The sequence below is a fragment of the Xenopus laevis genome, chromosome 4S (assembly GCF_017654675.1).
Source record: "Xenopus laevis strain J_2021 chromosome 4S, Xenopus_laevis_v10.1, whole genome shotgun sequence".
In the NCBI taxonomy this organism is placed as follows: Eukaryota; Metazoa; Chordata; class Amphibia; order Anura; family Pipidae; genus Xenopus; species Xenopus laevis.
Window position 1 is genome coordinate 102385648 of NC_054378.1, and position 24668 is coordinate 102410315.

The 24668-nt window shown below is 37.5% G+C and overlaps 1 protein-coding gene across 1 annotated transcript; it reads left to right on the forward strand.

Moving 5' to 3' along the window:
* The first annotated feature begins 9941 nt into the window (after positions 1–9941).
* Positions 9942–23193, forward strand: LOC108715025 (interleukin-2 receptor subunit beta). Its single transcript, XM_041561665.1, has 10 exons — positions 9942–10008; positions 11461–11532; positions 14846–14963; positions 15077–15143; positions 15915–16026; positions 16859–17004; positions 18452–18608; positions 20203–20305; positions 20491–20575; positions 21872–23193. Exons 2-10 carry the CDS (start codon positions 11481–11483, stop codon positions 22559–22561), a joined length of 1530 nt encoding a protein of 509 aa, XP_041417599.1. The 5' UTR covers positions 9942–10008; positions 11461–11480; the 3' UTR covers positions 22562–23193.
* The last annotated feature ends 1475 nt before the right edge of the window (positions 23194–24668 follow it).

Below are 24668 nucleotides of genomic sequence, written 5' to 3' on the forward strand. Positions count from 1 at the left end.
ACCTATTTGAGCAAAAACGGATCTATTCGGCCAAAAAAACCTTTGACTTAATTTCGGTTGGTCTTTTTGAATTTGAATTTCGACATTTTTCAAATTCGAAATTCGACCCTTGATAATTATGCCCCTCAATGTCTTCTACAAGGGTTGGTGGTACCCACACACATCAGTCCCTATTAGTATGTTTTTGTTTGTGGGGACTGCCCAGAGGAAACCCACAAAGACACAAGGAGAACATATAAACCCTGGTTGGAAATAAACCTAGGACTCCTGCAATATTAGCCCCTGTGCCACATGCTGCTGATCAATGAACATTTTCTAAAGCATTTGTGTTTGCTGGGCTACATGGTGCAATAAATGCATACAAAAGCACAATATTCACTCAAATCTGATCCTATTTGCTCATAATGTAAAGTCTGATGTTTTCTTTTTTTTTGTTCGTGTCCATCCAACAATCAATGTATTTCAGTGAGAGGCAGAAGTCTATTAAATGTTATCTTGTCATTCGAAAATGCAGCATGCGTTGTTTCCTTGGGTTGTGACAGATGGTTTTTTTTTAAGTTTACTGTTGACAAATTACGGCATTCGGGTTTCATAACAAAAATATATTATTTGTTTGATGTTGCTTTATCCTTATAGTTTTCTGTCTTTAAAAAAAAACAAATTTTGATGCTATTTGGACACCACCCCCAATGAAGTGAAACCCTTGAAGGTTTCACTGTGTTTTATTCATAGTGTTATGTAACCCACAAATCCCGCATTCTCCACCACTAAGCCACCACCCTCCAAATATGTATTAAAGAAATCTTAAAGAATTGTGTAAGCTCCATTATCTTCGACTAAGAAAACAAATTCCACCAAAACACCAACCTACCTGCTTTAAAAGGTTTCAGCAAGCTGTTAAATATTGAGTTCATTGTTGAAGTCTGTTGGGCACTGACTGATACTAATTCACCTGCTGGTCATCATTAGATGGATGCGTTTGTGAAACTTTGTTACATGAGCCTAAATTAAGCCCTCCTAATTGTAATGGTAGTAGTGTAATGTAGTATATCCGGCTGCAGTTCTGTTACAAACATTTACTTCAAATAGAAGAGGGGGATGATGGCCAGTACAAATTTCAAACAAATTGTGTTCAATTCCTTTACGGTTGCTCTTTGCTGCAACTGCTACATGCGATCCAAAATTGAAGAAGGAAAAGGAAATCCAGCAGAATTACTGCAAATAAACTTTAATTCCGAGTGGTGTGCATACACGACATGTTTTGGGTACAATACACTTTATCAAGCGACTGTCACTTTATTAAATGATTGTCACTTGATAAAGGGGATTGTACCCGAAACGTGTCGTGTTTGCCACCACTCTGAATCAAAGTTTATTTGCAGTAATTCTACATTTTAGGAAAGAAACCCTTATTAGAAGGAAGTGTTACATAGTTAGAAGTGCAAGGATAGTTAGTGTTAATGCAGTGTTGGTTATTGCCACTGCTTATATAGTTGAAAGCATGCATAAAAATGTCTTGCAGCTGTAAGGGGAAGATTAACAAGATAATTTACTAACTAAAAAGAATATGTAGGAAACATTTTAGAGAAGAAAACTTTCATTATAAAGAAGTGTTAGAAACTACAAGATGGATAGAAATTAACATAAGAGGACCAGTAAACCAATACAAGAGAGCAAGCCATTAGCATTTTTCCTATAAGAATTGTGAAATACCTAAAGGGCTAGCTAGAAAGCAGCTGTAAGTGCCCATTTAATGGAAAGAGGCCAATGCGTCCATTTAGTATGTTTCTGCATAGCTTATAAATGAAATGCCTTTGCTTTAAGACAATTACTTGAGTGTTGGGAACGCGTGGAGGATGCAATAAATCAACAGATTAAAAACTGTAATTGCGGAACATCTTTTCAATACGGGTTATAACAAAGTAACTAAAACATGAATGAACTAGTTCACTATTATAAAGTATAAATGTATGGAAGACCTAATCTGTATATCATGGGGTACAAGGCAACTGCATAAAAACTAGGGATTCGGTTCCAGGATTCGGTTCGGGATTCAGCCAGGATTCGGACTTTTTCAGCAGGATTCGGCCGAATCCTTCTGCCCGGCCGAACCGAATCCGAATCCTGATTTGCATATGCAAATTAGGGCCGGGGGAGCAAATTAGGATTCGGTTTGGTATTCGCCGAATCATTCACAAAGGATTCAGGGGGTTCGGCCGAATCCAAAATAGTGGATCCGGTGCATCCCTAATAAAAGCTAAATATTAATAAACTAGTTCACTATTATATAGTATAAATATATAGAATAGAAGACCTAATCCGTATATTACAGGGTGCCAGGCATAAAAACAATTATTAGCAGAAGTAATTTGTTCGTATGCAGTGAAAGTTATAGGGTGAACTGTTACCAAAATTATATAAGCTTTAACCTACTTTGGCTTCATTAAAAAATGTATCCAGTTTTGTGGCCAATGAAATAAAAAGTGCAAAGTTTGTTTTAGGGCTATTCACCCATAGTGATCAATCAAAAATAACATTTACTGGTCATCTGTTTGGAAGCAAAGTTCTGATTGGTTGCTTGAAACTACTTGACCTGGGTAAACGTTGCACTATTTAATTCACTTACCCCATTTACATCAAAATTGGAGTCAATCTCCAGATCTTTTATATTATTAAATTCTTCCTGCCTCCCAGATTAGAAAATCTTAATAAATCTTAATATATTCTAACTGAAATGATCAGAAAGGACAAGGAGATCTCTGCATTTTAACACAGCAAATATCAATCTCAGATTCTCCCTGTCATTAATACAATTCTAAAAAGAACCAGTAGGAAGGAATTGGCTGCTCCTATTTCTGTAATAGCATGACATTGTCAATGTCAATCTGACGGCCCCTCCCAACAACACTAAGGAGCAGATTTACTAAGGGTCGGATTTCGAAGTACAAAAAAAGTTCAAAATTCGACCATCGAATTAAAAAACTTCTAATTCGAATATCGAATTCGAAGTTTTTTCAACAAAGTTGGCAATCCTGTGTTGAATAAAAATTGTTGGATCGAACGATTAAATCGTTCAAATGGAACGATTCGAACGATTTTTAGCGATCGATCGAAGGATTTCTATTCGACCAAAAAAAACTTAGAAAAGTGCTGTGGAAGGTCCCCATAGGCTAACATTGGACTTCGGTAGCTTTCATTTGGCGAAGTATGAAGTCGAAGTTTTTTTTAAAGAGACAGTACTTCGATTATCGAATGGTCGAACAGTCAAACGATTTTTACTTTGAATCGTTCGAATCGATGTCGAATGGACGAATATAGCCTATTCAATGGTCAAAGTACCCAAATATTTACTTTGAACTTTTTGACATTCGAACCATTCACTCAGCTTAGTAAATCTGCCCCTTTTTAAGCTTCTTCCCCTTTCCTTAAATAACTTACCAACCACGTGATATCTTGGGTGAAAAGGCCACAGCTTATTTATTAAATCATTTAAACCAAAGCTGTTGAATGTAGGACAATGTACAATCACATTCATAAAATATTTAACTGTTAACTTTCTGAAATCAAAAAATTGTACCCGCAGGCCTAACCCCTGTTGCATTCTACACTTGTTACCACTATCACTGGTCCCCCTATGGGAACTTTTCAAGGTAAAAGAGTTCCTTAACTTCCTTCCTCTTGTAACCCCACGTGTCTCCACCCATCCCAATAGTAATTCTCTCATTCCTAGTCCTGTCATGGCCCTGTAATTCCCAGTTCCTGGCTCACTCCCCCGGGCATTCTTTCTTTTTAACCCAGAAAATCATATCTACTGTCAACCCCAGAAACATATTTTCATATATAAACTCCCCCGACTGTTTCATTTTCTCTTTAATGGACCATGGTCTAATGCATTTATGTGGCAGAACAAGATCACTGCAGTGGTGGACAAATCAATAAGAATTTAGAAAAACTTTGCAGGAAACAATATGTTCTTAATTCTGCCAGGGGCCATGGAGTATTTCATGAAGATGTTAAGGGGCAAATATATACCCACAGACAATGTATGTCCTCTTATCCCCGCAAGATGAATATTGATTGCTTCTAAAAACAGCACTTTACTAAAGTGGTTTCATTTATATGTATATATAGAGCACAAATACTATACCATGATGCAAAGTATAAAGCTATAGATTGATCCCAGAGGGAGTGCTGGTCCTTTGCATGAAATATATGTTGTTTTGACCATGCACCCCATAATATAATCACTGCAGACACTTTGGACCAAACAAACCTCTAAAGAGCTACTTTCAATTCACTGGCTGTGACCACACCATAATGTAACACTGTTCCAAAGCCTACTTCCAAAACTTGGCTTTGAGATTCATAATATAGGAAAAACTCCACAGACTGACGGCACTTCTGGATAAGTTTATTGGGAAAAAACTGCTGTAGGCCGCCTAACGTGTTTCGGGATTGTATCCCTTAATCATAGGCTAACATAATATAGGAAAGACCAAATCCCAAGTTTAATGTAAAATATAATTCTTATTTTGTTTATTGCAGGGATTATAAAGGTCCATACAGCCATCATTTTGAATGCTTGCTTAAATTAGTAGGCGTTTTCAATAAAACTATGGAAAAAGGGTTTGCACAAAGCTTTGACCAATGCACAAGGTCTTTGTTTCAGTTATTTTTTTTGGTTTTCTTCCTTTCTTTACTCGCAACCAAGGCTTACAAGTAAAAAAGTAAAATTCAATGGGCACATGAAAGGGAACCTCTGAGCCGTTACTAGTTAGAACGCTGTCAAGTCACAATGGATTTTTAGATTTCTTGTACAGTATTTCTATCCTAATTGATTACACAGATTTATCATATTAAGTGAATAAATATATAAACTAAAATAGGCTGCATTTCTTTTGAAACATCAGCATTGTTTCTTGTATTATTCTGTTGCGTGTTCTAGAGTGTCTTGTGTGCCTACTGTTTTTCTACTATCCAGAAACCTGTTATCCCAGGAACCTGTTATCCATAAACCTCTGAAATTTCATGTCTTTTTAAACCAGAAATTGTTAATTTATTAGATATTTGCTATTTCTGTGTAATAATAAAACAGTGCATTGAGCTTGAATAAACTAGCATAAATCAATGTTAATGGCAGAACAATCCTATAGTTTATTTTAATGTTGTAATAGTGCTCCTTATTATCGAAAGACCCTTCATCTGGAAAAACCCCTGTTACCAGTATTCCAGATAATGGATATTAAACATGTATTTAAGGGTCCTCGTGATCAAACAATTGTTCAGTTCCCCAACCTTCCTTGCTTATGCCAAGATTAAATAGGTTATAACAGTAGCACTTCAATAGTTCCAGGGAAAAGTATGTCAGTCGAAAGGAACACACCAAAAAACTGTCCTTGAGACTGCAACACCCAACCACTGCAATGAGCTCACATTAAGGTACCACTTCACACTACAGGAACCATTCTCTACCATATAGAAAACTCATTGTGGTGTTTTTTTCCCTCTAAAGTCCCTTCTACTCTCCCAAAGATTTTAAGATCTTAATTTAAGGGTTAACAATACCAGGTGTATTGTTCCCAGTATCAATTATCTCCTCAATGAATACCAAGAATCTCTGTAAAATGTGAAAGGGGGTCCTGGCTTTAAAGGCGAACTAACCCCTAAAAATTAATGTGGCTAAAAATGAATGTGGCTAAAAATTCTGTATTTTATATACTGAACTTATTGCACCAACATAAAGTTTCAGCTTCTCAATAGCAGCAATGATCCAGAACTTCAAACTTGTCACAGGGGGGGTCACCATCTTGGAAAGTGTCTGCGACACTCACTTGCTTAGTGGGCTCTGAGCAGCTGTTGAGAAGCTAAGCTTAGGGGTTGCCACAAATTGGTAAAGGAAAACTATACCCCAAAATGAATACTCGAACAACAGAAAGTTTATATCAAATTAAGTGGCATATTAAAAAATCTTATCAAACGGGTATATATATATTTAAGGAAATATTGTCCTTTTACATCTCTTGCCTTGAACCACAATTTCGTGATGGCGGTTTTGTGTGCTGCCTCAGAGATCACCTGACCAGAAATACTACAACTCTAACTGTAACAGGAAGAATTGTGGAATCAAAAGATAGAACGCTGTCTGTTAATTGGCTCATGCGACCTAACATGTATAGTTTGTGTGCACCGTGAATCATACGATCCCAGGGGCGGCCGTTATTTTTTTAAATGGCAGCTTTCTATTTATGATTACCCAATGTCACATACTACTAAAAAGTAGGGATGCACCGAATACACTTTTTTGGATTCGGCAGAGACCCCGAATCCTTTGGGAAAGATTTGGCCGAATACCGAACTGAATCCGAACCGGGTGGGAAGGGGAAAACATGTTTTCCTTCTTTGTCTTATGATAAAAAGTCACGTGATTTCCCTCACCGCCCCTAATTTACATATGCAAATTAGGATTCGGATTCGGTTCGGCCAAGCAGATGAATTCGGCCGAACCTGAATCCTGCTTAAAAAGGCCGAATCCAGGCCGAATCCTGAACTGAATCCTGGATTCGGTGCATCCCTAATTCTATGTGTACTGTATATTGTGAGTGGGTCCCTAAGCTCAGTAAGTGACAGCAGCATAGAGCATGTGCAGTGAATCAGCAGAAAAAAAGATGGGGAGCTTTGGAGGCACAGATCTTCTGTGCTACAGGGTTGTGGCTGTTTAAGGCTAATAAAAAAGCCCACAATATAAAATAATGTTCAACATTTCTAACCTACTTCTTCAGTTAAGCTTTATTTCTCCTTTAAGACCAGATAGGATTAGATTTGTGCTAGTGTACTGACATCCTTTCCTTTGGAACTATAGAGGTGGATTTCAAAAATGATTTCATATAAAAGTGTACCTTCATATTTTTTGGCCAGCATTTGCTTACCAAGATCTCATTTCTTGCACATTTAAGGTTATCTGGACTTCTTATCTGATCCTTGAGCAGACAGGGTACGTATACAAAGATTTCTATAAATATGCATTTATCCGAGCAACCAAGAAAGTTACAAAGGAAGAGGCCTAAATTAACATTAAGTAGGTCAGTAGGAGGATGTTATATTACTCCAGTTGATTAAATACCACTTTCTTGTTTCTCTTTAAATTCTGTCACGTGCGGTTGCAATTGAATTCATAGTGACCGCTGCTTGTAGCCACCAGTATTCTCATGTGTAGCAAATGCAGATCTCACCTCATCCTCTTCCTGTGTAACATAGGGGGTCTCTACAATTAGCTACGGGCACCTCAATTTCCTGCTTCACCAGGACACCTCTCAAACATGTTTTTACAAAGCATGGAAGGGCAGTCCTTATGTGTCCTTGTTGTGATTTCCAAATTTTACATCTGGATAATACTGTATACTACTGAATAAAAAACAGGAAACCAAACTGGTCCATTTCATGGGACAGTTAATTGATGTACGCCATGTTCAGGGGCCAGATAATATCAAAATGGAGCTCATAAACAGGAAGGGGGTAATAAAAATACATTGGGGATGGGCATATCATGTCTCAAGTTCGACAGCTCTACTCTAGAGTAGTGATGGGCGAATTTATTTGCGAAATGCCCACGAAAATTCGCGGCAAAAATTCGTCGGCGACAAAAAAAATTTTTTCTGAAAAAACGGACGCCAGCGTCAAAAACGGGCGCTGGCACCAAAAACGGGCGCCGGCTTCAAAAAAACGGGCACCAGCGTCAAAAAAACGGGCACCAGCGTCAAAAACGAGATGCCGGCGCCGTTTTGCGAATTTTTTGCCGTTTTGCGAATTTCGCACAAAATTCGCGAATTTTTCGGCGAAGCAAAATTGCGCAAATTCGCCCATCACTACTCTAGAGCTCTGTGGAAGTAGGCAAGCAAGCTGTCTCCATCTCCATGGATATTTGAATATTGTAATGTGTCTACACATGCATGTACTAAATATATATATGAGAAAGGCAGGACGGTCAACCTTGAAAATAACGAACTGTAATACAATGCAAAAAACAACAATAGTAGTGACTAGACTTTGCATATGTAAGAGATCGCAAGAACCCACATTCCACTGAAGGTGCATTGGAGGAACTGTAGCTCTTTTGACTGACAGTCATCACGAAGGGAACTTGTGTTTGGCATGTGGGTGAGTAAGTGGACACATTATTGGGAGAGGTTGAGAAGGACCTAACAATCATGTTACACATTGCTACCAAACCAATGACACATTTAGTGGTAAGTACTCAAGAATGATTTCAGAAATGTAGCTGAAAAACTGAAGGTGAGATGGGCTGCTCCTTGATGTTGACGCAGCTATCTTGTGTTGGAGGATGGTTGAAAATTTGGATAATATTTTACATTAAACATAATGCACAAAGGAGAAGAGTGAGTAATACTATGGAAGATATGCTAGATAAGGATCTAGGCACAGCAGGGATAGCACATATGATATGGAGAACCACCATTTCATCATAGAAAACAATATATACACATTGCAGAATCGCTTATGCAAGAAACTTTGCTTGTAAAATAGACATGAGTTAATGGCACTTAAAAAAAGCAAGTACCTTTGTTAGGTATGGTTAGGTATCTGTCCTTCATGCGACCATTCTAGTTACTGCAAATAATGACATTTGCTTTTACAGAGCCCTGTTCAACCAAATAATATCAATTTATTTAAATGAATTAATGCACTTTATTGACATTAATTTTTATTTTTATCTTAGTTTCTGTGATATTGGATATTAGGTTATTTAATAAAACGTGCAATGTTTGCTTCAGGTCTAGTCACTTATTGCAATCAATCAGCAGCTCTAGTTTAGAGTTCTGTGTATTCTTAGTATTGCTGATACACTTCCACTGAAAGTCTGGTATTAACAGTCCGTCAATCTTATTACATTTACATTTTTGTTTAGGTTTAAATCCCCTTTAAAGAGCACCTGTCATCAACAAAAAGGTTCCCCCACCAAAGGTGCAGGCTAATAGAGCCTGTAGTTCACTTGGGGGAAACAATATATATATATTTAAAAAAAAACAGCTTGATCATAATGCTCAAGTATTTGATCTAATGTAACATGATTGGCCCCTACAACTCCCTCCCAGTGTGGCTGGCTTATCACTTACAGGGAATCAATGTGTATAAGAAACGGATCCGCACACACGCTGATTAATGCAGTCGTGGAATATCCCCTTTTATTCAGCCACCAAACATGATGTTTGGTGGCTGATTAAAAGGGGATATTCCCCGACAGCATTAATCAGCGTGTGTGCGGATCCGTTTCTTATACACATTGGTTGCTAAGGGACCCGGCCGGGTCAACGGAAGGAACGCACCACCAATTGCAGGATTGGTGAACTACAGGTGTGCAGTAGGAGAATTACATTGTTATCACTTACAGGGAGCATTCAAAAAAAATTATGATTGGTGCCCTTTAAATGGATATTGTGATTGCACTGATATCCAGATTAATGTCCAGTATTAGTGCAGCAAGAAGTGATGTGGGATGTGTTCAATGGATGTACTGCTTAAAATAAAAATTGGGCATCCTGTAGGTTAAAAAGATGGCATTTAAAACGTTCTAAAATATCTGTAAAATAATTTTTTAGGGATCTGGAATGGATCCTATTTAAAATGACATCACGTCAGTTCTTTCACAGACAAGGCACTGAATTGATTGGGTCCCCTTGATACCATAAAGGAAAAATGATCGCAAGTGTCAAGCTATTGTTACAGTGAGATTGCTTGACACATGCCTGTTTCTAAATGCTTTTCAACAGCTTTAATTCCAGTATTTAAAAAACGTATTCATGAATACTTTCTATTTCACAATCATTATAGTGTCACTGCCACCGCCAACTCTTAATTGCAGTTCCCCACGTTGACTTCTCGGTCCTCCCACTTCCCCACAGTTTCCTGTCAAATAGGTACGCTAGCTTAGGCTGAGACATTTATAGACATGGTCACTGTGCGATGGGAGAAGAGCAGAGAGCTTCACATTTGGTAAGTTCATTTAGGAAGAAAAGAAAACAAGCGTTGTATGCAGTTATAGTGAAAAATTAGAGCAATGATGTCTATGGTTGGATAAGTTTATATGTTGGGTGGGCAGATTTGGTACTTTCCCTGTATCAGTGAGCATGGAGATAATTGGAGTTAAAGAAGGGGCTAATAAAGACATAAATGTTTAGAAGAGGAATGTAATATGTGTCATTGTCTTACATTATTAGTATATTATTATCATATGTCATTATATATAGTGTCAAAACATTTAGGCAAGGCTTAATACACCATTTACAAACATAAAATCTTTTTTTATTAAACTAAAGTAAAGAATTCTAGTTTCACTCAAACCACAATATTTATGCAATTCAGTCACTGGGGAGTTCACATGGAGAGGGGAAATTGTAAGGAGGGGTAAATAGAATGTAAGAAAATAGATGAAGCAGGTGCGCAAATAAATGGGACAGACCGTGTATACAGTATGAACGATAGAGGATGAAAGTGTGCTGGAACAGAAATGTTAAGGGAGTATGTGCTCCATCTATGGATGGAGTATATAAATAAGGAATAATATAGGCGCATTATATACTGAGGTTGGTAAAAGTGAAGGTAGAGGGTGAGAGAATTGCGACATTTAGGAACAAATGTGAACAAGGCAAATTTGCATTTGTGGAGAGGAAAATGTGCGTCTGTGCAAGAGAGCGCTGTGACCAATATATGAATGGTAGATATGACTAAGCAGATAAAAAAAAAGGGATGCTGTTAAAGAAGAGAGGGGCTGATAACGGTGTAAAACAGAAACCAGAGACAAAACAGAGAAAGAATACTATAGATTCTATATGATAGCATAGATCACAGAGCAAAGACCAGGTACTAGATATAATCATTCACGGCCGATATACTCTAAGAAACGTATTTTCTCTTAATCTATCTCCTGTTTTCCTGTGCTTAGTATGATGATTATATAGGATAATTAATTAAGAAAGATTAAATAAAGCTATATAACGTACATGAATTAAAAAACTCAAAGCTTTACTACAGACTGAAAAAAATAAACACTAAGGTCAATTAGTTAATGATAAAAAGGAGTCACTGGGCAAAAATTGGCACCTGAGCAGAGTAACCCATGGTAACCAATCAAATGTTGTCTTTCACTGTTCAACCTGCAACTGGTAAAAAAGCTAATCACTGATTGGCTGCTATAGATTACTACCCAGGTGTATATTTCCCAATGTTTATAAATGAGCCCCACTATCTCAATAGCAGAGGAATAAGCCACATAAGTTATAAACCTTAGAGCAGGAGAAAAACCCCATCCAAATCAAAAACATATTTTACCTTCTTTTACCCTCAAAGCCTCTTTTATATTTACATTTCTTAGTCACATCTTCTACAGTTCATGATGTCTGCCTTGTCTCTTATTAATCACCCACTTTTTAATTGTTTTTTTCCCAGGAGTCTGGTCACAATACAAGATGGCAGGCACCTGTACCTTCATCCTTCTGTTTTTACACTTTACTCTTCTTGGTAAATATGCCATTTTACTTTTAGTTAATATGTTTGATGTTCACATTCAGTACATTGGCATATATATAGAAGCAGAGGTGAGGAATTATATCCATTTTATCTGCGTTGGAGAAAAGGAACCAACATTTGCAGAGGCTGCTACAAGGAAAAACAGAGAAGAACAATTATTATGGTTTGACTTTGCTAACCTTTATAATAAAAGAACAGATATAGATTGAGATAGTTGGGTAGAGTGACTTTATGGGGGTTATTTACTAAAATCCGGATGCCAAAAATCCAAAAAAATTGTGTTCTTTTAGTATAAAATCTGAATTTTAAAAAAACACAGATTTTTTGGAATTCATTATACCCCAAACATGGAAAAGTCAGAATCCGAAAATCCGTCATCTCAGACCTGCCGAGGTTGCATATTAGTCAATAGGAGAAGTCCCAAAGATTTTTTGATCTGCGATGGGTTTCGTGCAATAATCCGAAGTTTTCGGGGTTTATGGGCAAAAATCAGAAAAACCGGAATTCTGAAAATTTCATAAGATTCGTATTTTTCACAATTTTTTTTTCAAACGAAATTTTCGGGAAAGTATATTAATAAGTAAGCCGAAAAACCTGTGCGGATTTGTAAATAACCCCATAATGCTTAGACTCAACACTGCATGTTGCTTCTCTGAGCAAATTACAGGACAGGTTTGCCTGTATATTCAGGGGCACTTATGGCACCTCTAGTCAGATCTCTGCAGATAATATTTTGCCAGCTCTTCCACCTTATCTTACTGTCATATTGTGTAATAGATGAAATATTGAGCACTAGGATAACAGTCTGTGTTTTTTAATAGATGGTCTAAACCCACTTAACTCAATGTTGTTGTGTTTCCGGTTTCCACCTCCTGTTTCACAAATAATTTAGACAATATAGTTGATACCTTATCAAGCAACAAGGGAGCCCTGTACCACGATCATTCAAATAAGGATTTGGTGCTATGAACCCTTCTGTTGGTGTGCCAATGAAAATCCTAATACTATTAAATGTAATACAACTAAATTCATGTGATATATGTTGGTGCTATATAAATACATGTTAATAATAAAATAATAATAATATAAACTACTTCTCGGTACGAAATATATCCATAAATCCATTTAAAGGATATGCATATTAGACTTGATAATGTTTAATAATAATGTTTACTTTATAACAGGGATCCCCAACCTTTTGAACTTGTGAGCAACATTCAGAAGTAAAATGGGTTGGGGAGCAACACTAGCATGAAAAATGTGTGCTGTGATTGGCCATTTAGTAGCCTCTATGTGGATTGTCAACCTACATTCAGGCTCTGTTTGGCAGTACATATGGTTTTTATACAACCAGGGCCGGTACTAGGTGGTAGGCGGAGTAGGCACGTGCCTAGGGCACAAAGCTTAGGGGGTGCCCAGCACGTACCTTTAACTGCTGCCTACCCCCCTCCAGTCTTCATTCCTGCTCTGTATGCGCATGCTCCTATGTGACATGAGCGTGGCGTGAGATGTGTGTGCTTAAGTGATTGAGGGTGGCGTGCGCTGTGACGCTTTTGTCAGCTTGTCTGCGTGCGATCAGTGTAGGGGGCGACGCGGCAGGTCGGGTTGCGTGGGGCGCCTGCCCAGGCTGGCCTGGCCCTGTATACAACCAAAACTTTCCTCCAAGATTGAAATTCAAAAATAAGCTCCTGCTTTGTGGCCACTGGGAGCAACATCCAAGGGGTTGGAGAGCAACATGTTGCTCACAAGCTACTGGTTGGGGATCACTGCTTTATAATGTTGTGATTTTAGCACTATCTGATGAACCATAGATCAACCTGAGAATAACTCCATCTTAACGGTTTCACCTATTTAGGGTTCAACAAATATAATTTCATCTTGTTTTTCTCTCAATAACTCTGCCAAAAGCGAGTTTCCGTATGCCATACCTCACCGTCATAGAGGATGTAAACAAAGTTTAGGCTGCCTGTGAATCTCGCAGCTACTGGTAACACTTGCCAACTTAAGTGTTTATTTAAAATTAACTTAATATGTGGTTTTTTTTAGCCATATTCATTTATAGGGTTTAGTTCTCCTTTTTAAAGCAACAACAAGTTTTTAACTTGATGGGACAAGGCTGTAAAAGTGAATCAGATGATTGTCAATCATAATATATATATATATATATATATATATATAAAGGTTGGAAGGATCAGCACACTCCATTTTGCGATGAAAAAAGTGTTTTTTTATTAAACACACATAACTCCAACGTTTCAGTTCCGCCTGGGAACCTTTATCAAGGCTTGATAAAGGTTCCCAGGCGGAACCGAAACGTTGGAGTTATGTGTGTTTAATAAAAAAACACTTTTTTCATCGCAAAATGGAGTGTGCTGATCCTTCCAACCTTTATCTATGACTTATTGATCGTGCACCTCGAGTTCACAAGCTAAGGAGTGCGGACACCACAGACAATTCTATATATATATATATATATATATATATATATATATATATATATATATATATATATATATATATATATATATGTCTCATACATCTTATAATCTAAATTGGGGAATAAGATAATAAGATATAGCAGTGATCCCTAACCAGTGGCTCACAAGCAACTTGTTGTTCACCAAACCCTTTGATGTTGCTCTCAGTGGCCTCAAAGCTGGTGCTTGATGGTCCAACTAGGGTTCATAGTTCTGATTACTTTTATGTTGATACACTTTTATATATCAGTAGGCTTGCATACTAACAATGGTCAAATTTGCATTAGTGTTGTAATTCATATAATCCAGTTCCATTTTTCTGCAGCAGGCTTTACCAAATCTACTTGCTGATTAGTCGCAGCAAGTAACTGCATTACAGGAAATAATCCCATATATGTTCCAATAATTACAGGTTTTTTTAACTGTAAGGCCCCAGGTTGGAACTGAGTGATAGAGGTGGTTTGTTTTGTACAGACTGAAAGAGCTGGTTTGGTTGGTACTGACTGATAGAGCTGTAGTTGGTAATGGTAGCGGTGGATTGGTTGTTACAGGCTGGTTCAGGTGGTTTGATTAAGTATAGACCGGTAGAGGTGATTTTCTTGGTTCAGACTGGTAGAGGTGGTTTGATTGGTTCAGACTGGTAGAGGTGGTTTGGTTGGTTCAGACTGGTAGAGGTGGTTTGGTTGATATAGACTGGTAAAGGTGGATATCCTTTGGTAGAAGTAGAAAATAATATAACTGATTTAATCATTTTTGTTCATGTACAATATCAGTTTTAGCTCTAATTTCTCTGTTTGTGTTTTAATCTTATTTTTATTTTGCTACAGGAGCCACAAACCCAAACTGCACATATAACTCCTGGAATCTCCTCTCCTGTTCATGGTTTGCCAAAAACCAGTTTATTGACAACAATTGTTACATAAGTGCCTTTACTCCCAGTCCCAGGTCAGTTTACTTGTTTTCTCACAGTGCAGTGGTGCAGGAAACTCTGCCATAAGTAAAAAAGCAAGACTACTTTTAGGGGATTCTTAAATACAGTTATAACCTGTCTTTTACAGATCTGTCTCTGGAGCCTGTTTGCTACCATCTGGAATGAATCCTCGAAAGTGTAAAATCTTTCTAAACGTAAGTAGACTTACTAAGTACAAGGAGGTGATTTACCTTCTTGGCCATGCCTTCTACATATGAAAATATTAAGAAACACTTCCATAAAATTAAACTGTCAGCAAAAAAGCATGGAAAAATCACTCCAAGCTCAGCATTTCATAAAGGCAGCTCCCAAAACCAGGTGTTCAGTTCTCTGTGTCCCTACTGTGATCACATACCAATAAGCAACTGGATGGCACTCTGGTTAAAAAGATTTATTGCAGCACAGACTGCAGGTAGGATTCACTTAACGTGTTTCGGGAACAACTCCCTTAATCATAGGCTTGCTATGATTATGTTTTTGCTTTGATCTGAATGAACTTCTGTATTTCAGTATATTACTATAGATTCAATTTATAATATGTTAATTAATTCACGAGAAATACAAATAATTATCAATAGTAGACATAAAACTTTCTCAACAGCTTAGGATTTATAAAAGGGAGGGGTTCCTATCTGAGGTTGGCAAAAACAGAGCAAAAAAAGATCTGTTTTCTGGTGTAAAATTCTTAAAGAAATGGCTGTTTCTTTTGTGAAGGTGATTAAGGTAGAAAACATCTAAATTGTATACAGCATTTTCTACAGTGGCCATATATAAACTAAATTACTTATGAAGGGTATTTTTGTAACAAATAAAGATAACATTTTAAATCTGTGATGCTCCAGAACCAAATTATCAAGCTCTCATCTAAACATAACCCCTGTTGCATAAATATGCATTTACTAAATTGCTGTATTTTATTTTTTCAGAGCCAAGAAACATTTACAGTTGGTAGTCAAGTAAACCTAAGTGTGAGATGTTACACAGAGGGTGCAGGAAACAAAAGCGTGGAGTCCATAGTTTACTTCCCTTATGAAAACTGTAAGTGTCAATACACTTACTATGCTTACTATGGATGCTATAAAACCTGCCAGGGATAAGGTCTATCCATACCCATATCTGCCCCTTGCTTGGTGGGTTTGCAGAACACAGCAGAGGTTATAATGGTTAGTAGCAAACACTAACTAAATCTTTAGCCCAAAAAACAAAATTTATTTTATTTATTCTTTATTTATTCAGAAGGATCCTCTGAGCAATTTTGCAGTTTACATTTTTTTCTATTTTTTTCTGTTTATAGTGGTTTCTGATATATTGACAGATTTAGACAGTTTTAGACTGCTTATACCAGGCTCAACAGATCTCTTTGAAGTTCAGAGTGTCAGCGACCCTAACTGACTATGAACTGTCTGTGCTGTACTTATTGTATTCACATAACCCTAGTGCTAGGATTGCTGAATCTCAGTTAAGCCAAAAGTCTGGATTAAGCAGTTTAGAATTGCAAATATTTTCTAAAAAATAGAAAATGACTGTACAAGTGTTTAGAGAAGAACCCTACTTGTGCCTATTCAATTGTAGGTCTAGATTCCATTTAAAACCAGTAAAAAGGTCTACTTATTACATAAAAAGAAAATCATGGACATTCAACCCTTGTTAGTGAAAGGTTCTGTAGATGTCTAGCAAAGTGTCCATGGCTACCTAGTGAAAATTGTTTGACTTTCTAAAGCAGACCTGTGTACATAGATATAGGAATGTAAGGGTTTATTATACAAAACATAGCCGTTTCTTTCGATGTTCTTGTCTCACACACAACCATGATCTTGTTGGTTCTTCACATTTATTTGCATCAATTCAATAATATATGTTTCCTGCATAGTGCGACTGGATCCTCCTATGTCTTTGGAAATCATGCCAGCTAATGAAGGAATGTGGAACTTGGCATGGAAATGTCACCATAGTTCTTATGTTACAAACTTCAGGGAGTATGAAGTTGAATACAAGCCTAAGTCAAGTCCCCAAAAGGTGAGAGACTAACACTGGTGTTGGTGTTCACATACAGCTGTTTGATTCTTCCATTGATTAACTAGCCTATCAAATTACTAAATTGCATAAAGGGACTCTGAAACTAAGTAGAACCAAGGTAAAAGGGTCCAGTTGCATTCCCCTTAACCTTCATCTGTGTGAGTTGGAGCAATATATTTTTAACTTGGTATGTATCATGCTTTTTCTTTCACTCAATCACGGGCAGAGCCTTGAGAAACCTGTCTCTATTGGTGGAAGTGCATGTTATCTGGGGTAGTCACTTGTATAATACTAGAAACAGCAAAGATGGATAACATGTGTAGCTGAATTATTTAGTAGAGCAGCTAACTGTAATTCAAATCAATTAAATATCTGTAGGGTAAGGGAGTAACAGGAGCAGACATTTGCTCATTGTCTAGTAACCATTAGCAGCCAATGCAAGGTTTGCTATCAAAGAGTAGAACAATTAGGGGCAAATTCATCAAGGGTCGAATTTCAAGGGGTTAAATCCCTCGAAATCCGACTGGGGAATAGAATCCAATAGAATCGAATAGGCAATTCGGGCGAATTTACGCGCTGGCGAATAGTCGAATTGGCGAATATTCGCCAGGCGAATAGGTGCTCGATCGAATATTCGCTCAAAGGATTTTCATTCGATTGAATGCCTTTTTATTCGATCAAAAACTTGGAAAACAAGCCTATGGGACTTTCCCATAGGCTTTTAAAGCAATTCGGTAGGTTTTAGGTGGCGAAGTAGGCAGTCGAAGTATTTTTAAAAGAGACCGTACTTCGACTATCGAATGGGCGAATAGTCGCAGCGTTTTTGCGCTCGATCCAGTACTTCGACTATCGAATGGCGATTAGTCGCAGCGTTTTTGCGCTCAATCTATTCGAATCATTCTACTCAGGTGAATTTACGCCAATTCGATAGTCGAGGAGCACAAAAATTCGAAGTTTTTTTACTTCGAATCCTTCACTCGAAGTTAGTGAATCGGCCCCTTTACAGTTACCTGCTGATTGGTTGCTGCAGGTTACAGTTCTTGGAGTTAACAGTAAACCTATGTTAGCTCCCTTCTTAAAAGCAGGACCAAAATATGTAGGACAATCACTGCCATAACTATACCTAAGTTGATCCCCTTTCTGTTGTCCAATTTTGCTTCTCTGTTGTGAGAGTGCAGCATTAAGGCAGGAACACACATGGTGTAATTGGTACCCTGTTACATTCTTAAAAACACTTTTCTACAAAATAGTAGCAGCATCATCTTTTATATGTAAGAATGCACTATACTCCTTGATAATGATTCCTCCCCAACCCTCTTGTTCCAAGTTGTAACCAAGGATAATTTTAAATATAGTATAGTTGTTTTTATAGTACAACAAGACTCTTTCTCCATTTTGTTACAATGCTGGCTTACATGACAGTGGCCTTCATACTCTTTCTCTTAAGGTTGCCATAACAATTCCAGTGAAACAAGATGAACTCTTTGCTCCTCTTCGTGATCTTGTTCCTGATACAATCTATGAAGCCAAGGTGCGTGTAAGAAATCAAGGTGGCATATGGAGTCGATGGAGCCAGCCTTACCACTGGAAGACTCGTACAAAAGGTACCAGATATATAGAGGGGTTTCAAGTCTTCCTCCTTTTACAGTATGTCTTGCCTTTGCTTCTGCTACGGTTGGCACCTGGATATTATTCAGAAAGGATATATATATATATATATATATATATATATATATATATATATATATATATATAGTAGCTTTTTTGGAGTAGCAGTTGGCTGAGAGATATCACAGAAATCGTATTATTTCCAGTTGTTATTGAGCATATTTTGCTATGTGTCCCATCTCTTTCGATTGTACTGTAAATATGAACATAAAATCCAAATATGAATTCTGCAACCATATACATGCACAAAAGCAATAGGGTGATATCTAATATTCTGATATATTTTATTCAGGAGTACACAACCAAAAAGGCAGAGGAATTTTTAGAAAGCAAGTACTTTGTAAAAATCAATTCTTAATCTGGTTGTAAATCATTTAAACACAATGCGCAATGCAACAAACCTCGGGCAGCTGCGTTTAATCTTTTGACATATTCCGGGGTGGTTTCAATTAAAGCAACACGTATATGGTTCATCGGCTCTTTGTTACTTGGGGACTATAGAGAAGTTACAGATCTCTGAATTCCTTTTGCATCTTGGCCCTTTGGCAGAATCGCATCTGAGAGTTTCAACTAAAGCATAGGCCTGGCAGGGGAAATGGGCAGACTGGTGGTACAGCATCTATTTCTCTATATATATAAAGGATTTGCTCCTTTTTATGCTTTAATATGTATATACCTTTGGATTCCAATTATTATAAATGTGAAGATGCACTCTCAAGGGCATATTTTATGCCTTTATGCAGGTCAGGGAGTATTAAAGTATTTTCTACATACAGAATGGAATAGGTTTTTTCCCTTTAATACATAGATTTTTAGTAAATAATCAACATAACAAATACAATAAATAAAAGATATTTTGCTAATTAAACCATTGAAATTGTTATTGCTTTGCTTATCTTTACTGTCAAATTATATACATACAACAGAGATGCAGTATGATTTTTAAAAATTATACCTTGGAATCATGGATATCTGCCATTTTTAATACAAGTATAGGACCTGTTATGAAAATGCATGGGACCTGAGGCTTTCCAGATAACAGATCTTTTTGTAATTTGGATCTTCATATCTTAAGTCTACTATATCCAGTAAACAATAAATCACCCCAATGGGCTGGTTTTGCCTCCAATAAGGATTAATTATATCGGTTGGAATCAAGTACAAACTACTGTTTTATTATTACAGAAAAAAAAGTAGATCATTTTTTAAAAATTTGGATTATTTGGATAAAATGGAGACTATGGGAGATGGCCACTCCATAATTTGGAGCTTTCTGGATAACAAGTTTCCGGATAATGGATCCCATACCTGTACTTTGAACACTCCCTTCCTCTGTTGCTGAATTGCTGCTGATTTGTATACTCTATTTCAGAGGAATGTAAGGGCAGGGCTGGCCTGTACCCCCTCCCCCAATGCTGTATATACTGTAGCCTAAAAAATAAAAATGTAGAAATCAAATATGAAACAAAATGCAAAATACATATCCATGTTTTAAGACTGATCATGTACTCTGCTCTGCTTTCTCTATAGAAACAACTGGCTCCAGCTTCCCTGTTAAGGAGGTGGTGATTCCATGTGCTGTTTGTATCAGCTGTATGTGCATTATATTAATAATCAGTCGCACACAAGATAGGTAATTATATTTAAGTGGGATATAGACATAGTCCTTTTTATTTTCCCTTACACCATTCTCTTACTTTCATTCTTATATTTTTGTTTGTTCAATTTAATCAATTTATTTCTTTCTTCCTCCTGTTATTTTCCTTGCCCCATTTTGAACTCATTTACATTTATATTTTTTCTTTGCATCAATTTCAGGGTCAAGAAAATATTTTGGATTGGCGTACCTGATCCATCGCGATTCTTTGACCCCTTAATTTCTAAATACGGGGGGAATTTTCAGGTATGTATACAGCCAAACCTTGAACCTTCCCAAAATTTAGAGAAAAGAAGTATAAAATGCAGCCCTCTAACATCTCTTCTGCCTTCTGAAGGGCCACTTCTTGTCCATCCTTAACTAACTAAGAAACACATTTAACACATATTTCTTATTTAACACCAATGTAAGTATAATTTATACTGTATGATAGGATCTAGAAACCTGTTATCCAGAAAGCTCAGAATTAGGGGAAGGCCATCTTCTATAGACTGCATAATTAATTAAATAATTACATTTGAAAAAAAAGGGGGGGGGTTAATTTATCTCTGTAATAATACAACAGTATCTTGTATGTGATCCCAGCCAAGATATCATTAATCCTTACTTGAGGAAAAAGAATCCTATTAGGTGTTTACATGATTTTATAGTAGATTTATGGTATGAAGACCAAATTATGGAAAGATCCATATCCAGAACACCCCAGGTCCCAATCATGCTAGGTAACAGGTTCCAACCTGTATACATGGACCTTTAAATAGACAGTAAATATAGGCATAATTCAGTTGGTCACAGAAGAATTGAATTATCATAATCTATATATAATAGGATTATAGAATTTTTCAGGCTCAAGCAGTACCATTAGAAAGATTTTCTCTGATAGCAAAAAACATCAGGCACAGATTTGTGGCAAGGCCACAAAAGACCAGGCCAAGAGTGGCACAAATTTAGGGGTGGCATGCCACCCAGGTGCAATCCAAGCAACACTGGGGATGTGTACTCCTGTACAGTGGCGTAACCCCTGCAGGGCCCCCCGGCAGTCACGCGCCCACTGAATTTGGCTGCAGCCGCACGGACGATGGTGGGGGCGGGGCCCGGCTGCATGGCCCGCACCAGGGCCTGCCCCCATCTAGTTCCGTCACTGCTCCTGTACACATCATCCCCAGTGCTCCGACGCATAATCACGCTTGCGAGGGTGCTGGCCACTAGGGCCCAGTTGCCTAGGAGTGCCGAAGCCCGAAATCCAGCCTGGCTGTCATAGTTGACAACTTGCAGTTTATGACACATAATTCCGGAGGCCAAATTCTTGTTTTGTAAAATGCTGGAGGCATTAATATAAAAAGGGAAGTCAAGCATCTTAATTTTAAACACGAGTAGATTCAGAAGTATTTTAAAATGCAATAAATTTAGAATTTTCCTTCTTATTTATGTATGATCAGGGAGAATAGCTGATTACTTAAATACCGATATTTTTAATATGATTTTCTTATTTGTTCATGAAAGTCTAATGAATTCTCCCTTATTTTTAACATTTCTTTCCAGAAATGGTTGTCATCACCATTTTCTCTATCTTCGTTTACTCTGGATGTCCCTCCCTTGGATATCTCCCCAGTTGACTTTAAGTGTAATAAAGAAGAGCCCTCCAAACCTTTTCTTCCAACTTCTGCACAAGAGGTTAACACAGATACTAGCAAGAATTCATTTTCTGGCTTCAGCAACAAAGAGTACTTCTTTTTCCAGTACCCATCCATAAAAGAAGAGGGTTCTTCCAACTCTTACTTTACTTATGATAACTTGGAACAGAGAGGCTTCCCAGCAATGCTACAGGACATACCTCTTCCCTCCCCAACTGCTCTTGAGGAGTCTCCCCTCTTCAAAGAAGACCATCTAAGTCTTCCACCATCTACTAGCCTTGGTTTTCACAACAGGTCATTTGAAGAAGACCATTCACCTTCAGTTCTACAGTTCTTCAGTTCTACAGATCCACTTGAACAGCAAGACATAACGGACCAGGAACAAAACCTAGAATCCCATAAGGCCCCATCTAATCAAGAAATACCTGATGACAAGCAAGTGATAAATGTATGTGAAAATAAGGAGGAATCATTAGATGGTGGAAACATATGTCCAGAAACAAATCATCATTCTGCCGCAAACTCACAGAACAGAGACATAGCAGGCGGGTATATCTCTCTGAAAGAGATCTATAACCGATGGGCCTTAATTGAGTGAGATAAATTCCAGGATAAGTAACAAATACAAAAGGGTTTTTTTTTGATAGGGTAATGCTTAAGGTAGATTGATTCAGTTGCAGGAAATAAGATGATAAGAAGCATTACACATAGCAGAGGTTGAATGAAATATACAGTATATTGTATACTGGACAGTAATTCAGTCTGTAGCCTATGCAATCGAACGATAGACATTCTGGAATATATTTTATATATAAGTGATACAGCTGTGTGACATTCTTAATGGAAAATAAGTGTTACAGTGTAAATAAATACTAATGAGTTACTGGCAGCTTTTCCTATAGCTTACAGGTCTTCCTACATCCAAATGCCTGTGGAGTGCTCAAGTAGTCTTCTTAATACCAATATTCTGCTGCAACGTTGCCTCTATCTGACTTAAATTACTCTGAAGAGATGGACTTCCAAATCACACAGCCTTGTGATGCTTCTTAGGACACACCAGAGGCTGCACATGGAACAGGATAACTTTGCAAGGCATTAAACTTTCATTTTTTTGAAATATTTATGTTTACATTGTAATTAGGTTTATGCCCTTGAAATATATTATAAGTATGGGCATATACAGGAATTGCAACTGAAGGCAACAGATTTCATATTAAAGCTACAAACATATAGTGGTGGTTAGAACATGCCTAAACTATGTTACAGTACCATCCTGCATCAAACTTTTTGGTTCATTAGTGTAATACTGTACTCATGTTAATCATTTTTATATTTTATACTTATCCGGAAGATAGCCAAGTGAAGGTACTCTCTGAAAACCCTTACGTAAACATAAGTTTCCTCATAAAAGAGTCTTTTAATCCTTTAGGCATCAATGGAATACAAGTAGAATACAGATATTAATTTGGCACATAAACAAGATATTTTAAGTTGCCTGGTCTATAATCTTAGGTGACCCTGATGTTGAAGGGTTTGAAGGCCTTGATGTTCCCTCTGGCTTTCGCTCGTGGGAGTGGCTTCTCTCCCACTCTCACTCTCTCTATTCAAACTAGACTTGTTTTTATACAGTGTAAGTATAGATCACTTAAACATGCCCATTTGCCAGTTATGGGTATAATCGGGCCCAGAACTAACGCTAGGCTGAAGAGGCACCTGTCTAGGGCGCAATAACGTGGGGGTGCTGGGCAGGTACCTCTTGAAAAGCTTTCTGTCTGCCCCTTGTCTGGGTTTCCTTGCTGCCACTGGCTCCTGCAACTCCGCTCGCTCCCCCAGTGACGTCACTACATTTGAGTGAGCATGCACAGGGAGTCAATTTGGCCTGCCGGGTTGCCTAGGGCACCCAGTCATCTTGACTCACCCCTGGGTATAATATTCTTAGGAATTGCCTGCTACGGGTATCGGTGTGTTTCAGCACAACCTTATCTGTACGAGGTCTTAGTGAACTAATAAACTCCTTTGCAGGCTCCTTGAAATACTGCTATGTTAGTGAAATCTAACAATAGCCTGCAAGGATGCTGGTGTTCCCTTGTCTATTTCTGTTATCGCTGCAAATTCCTATAGCAGGCAAATGAACAGGACTAAAAGACTCAAGTACTATGTTTTATATAAAAAAATGACATAGACGTATACATATACAACAGAATACTACAACTATATCTATATAATGTTTATACATAAATCCATGAAAAGGTTTATTCCAAACTCAGTCCTGCAAAATCATCAGTCTTCTTCAAATGCCACGTGTCACTCCACATTCACACAATATTACACTGTAACCTTGCTGTCGGTAACTAAAGGTTAATCATGTTAATCATCGTTAATTGTTATATATCTAACAATTAGCACAAGGAAAAACAAAAAATACATTCCAAAGCCTTGACATATCTAAAACTGTTAAGGCAACAGGATTTTCTTAACTGAAAATATTTTGATGAGCATAATAACAGTGCTATCACATCCATCACGGAGAATTAAGACTTTGCTTTCCGTGACAGCCTAAAATGCTGTACCCCTACCACAGAGAGAGCAACACAAACCTCATCAACCAAGAGCACCAGGCCTACCTCCAAACTATATTAGGAGTAGGAACTTTATTCACCACCAATATGAAATTACTTGAACAGGCTAGCCAGCTGAACCTCCAA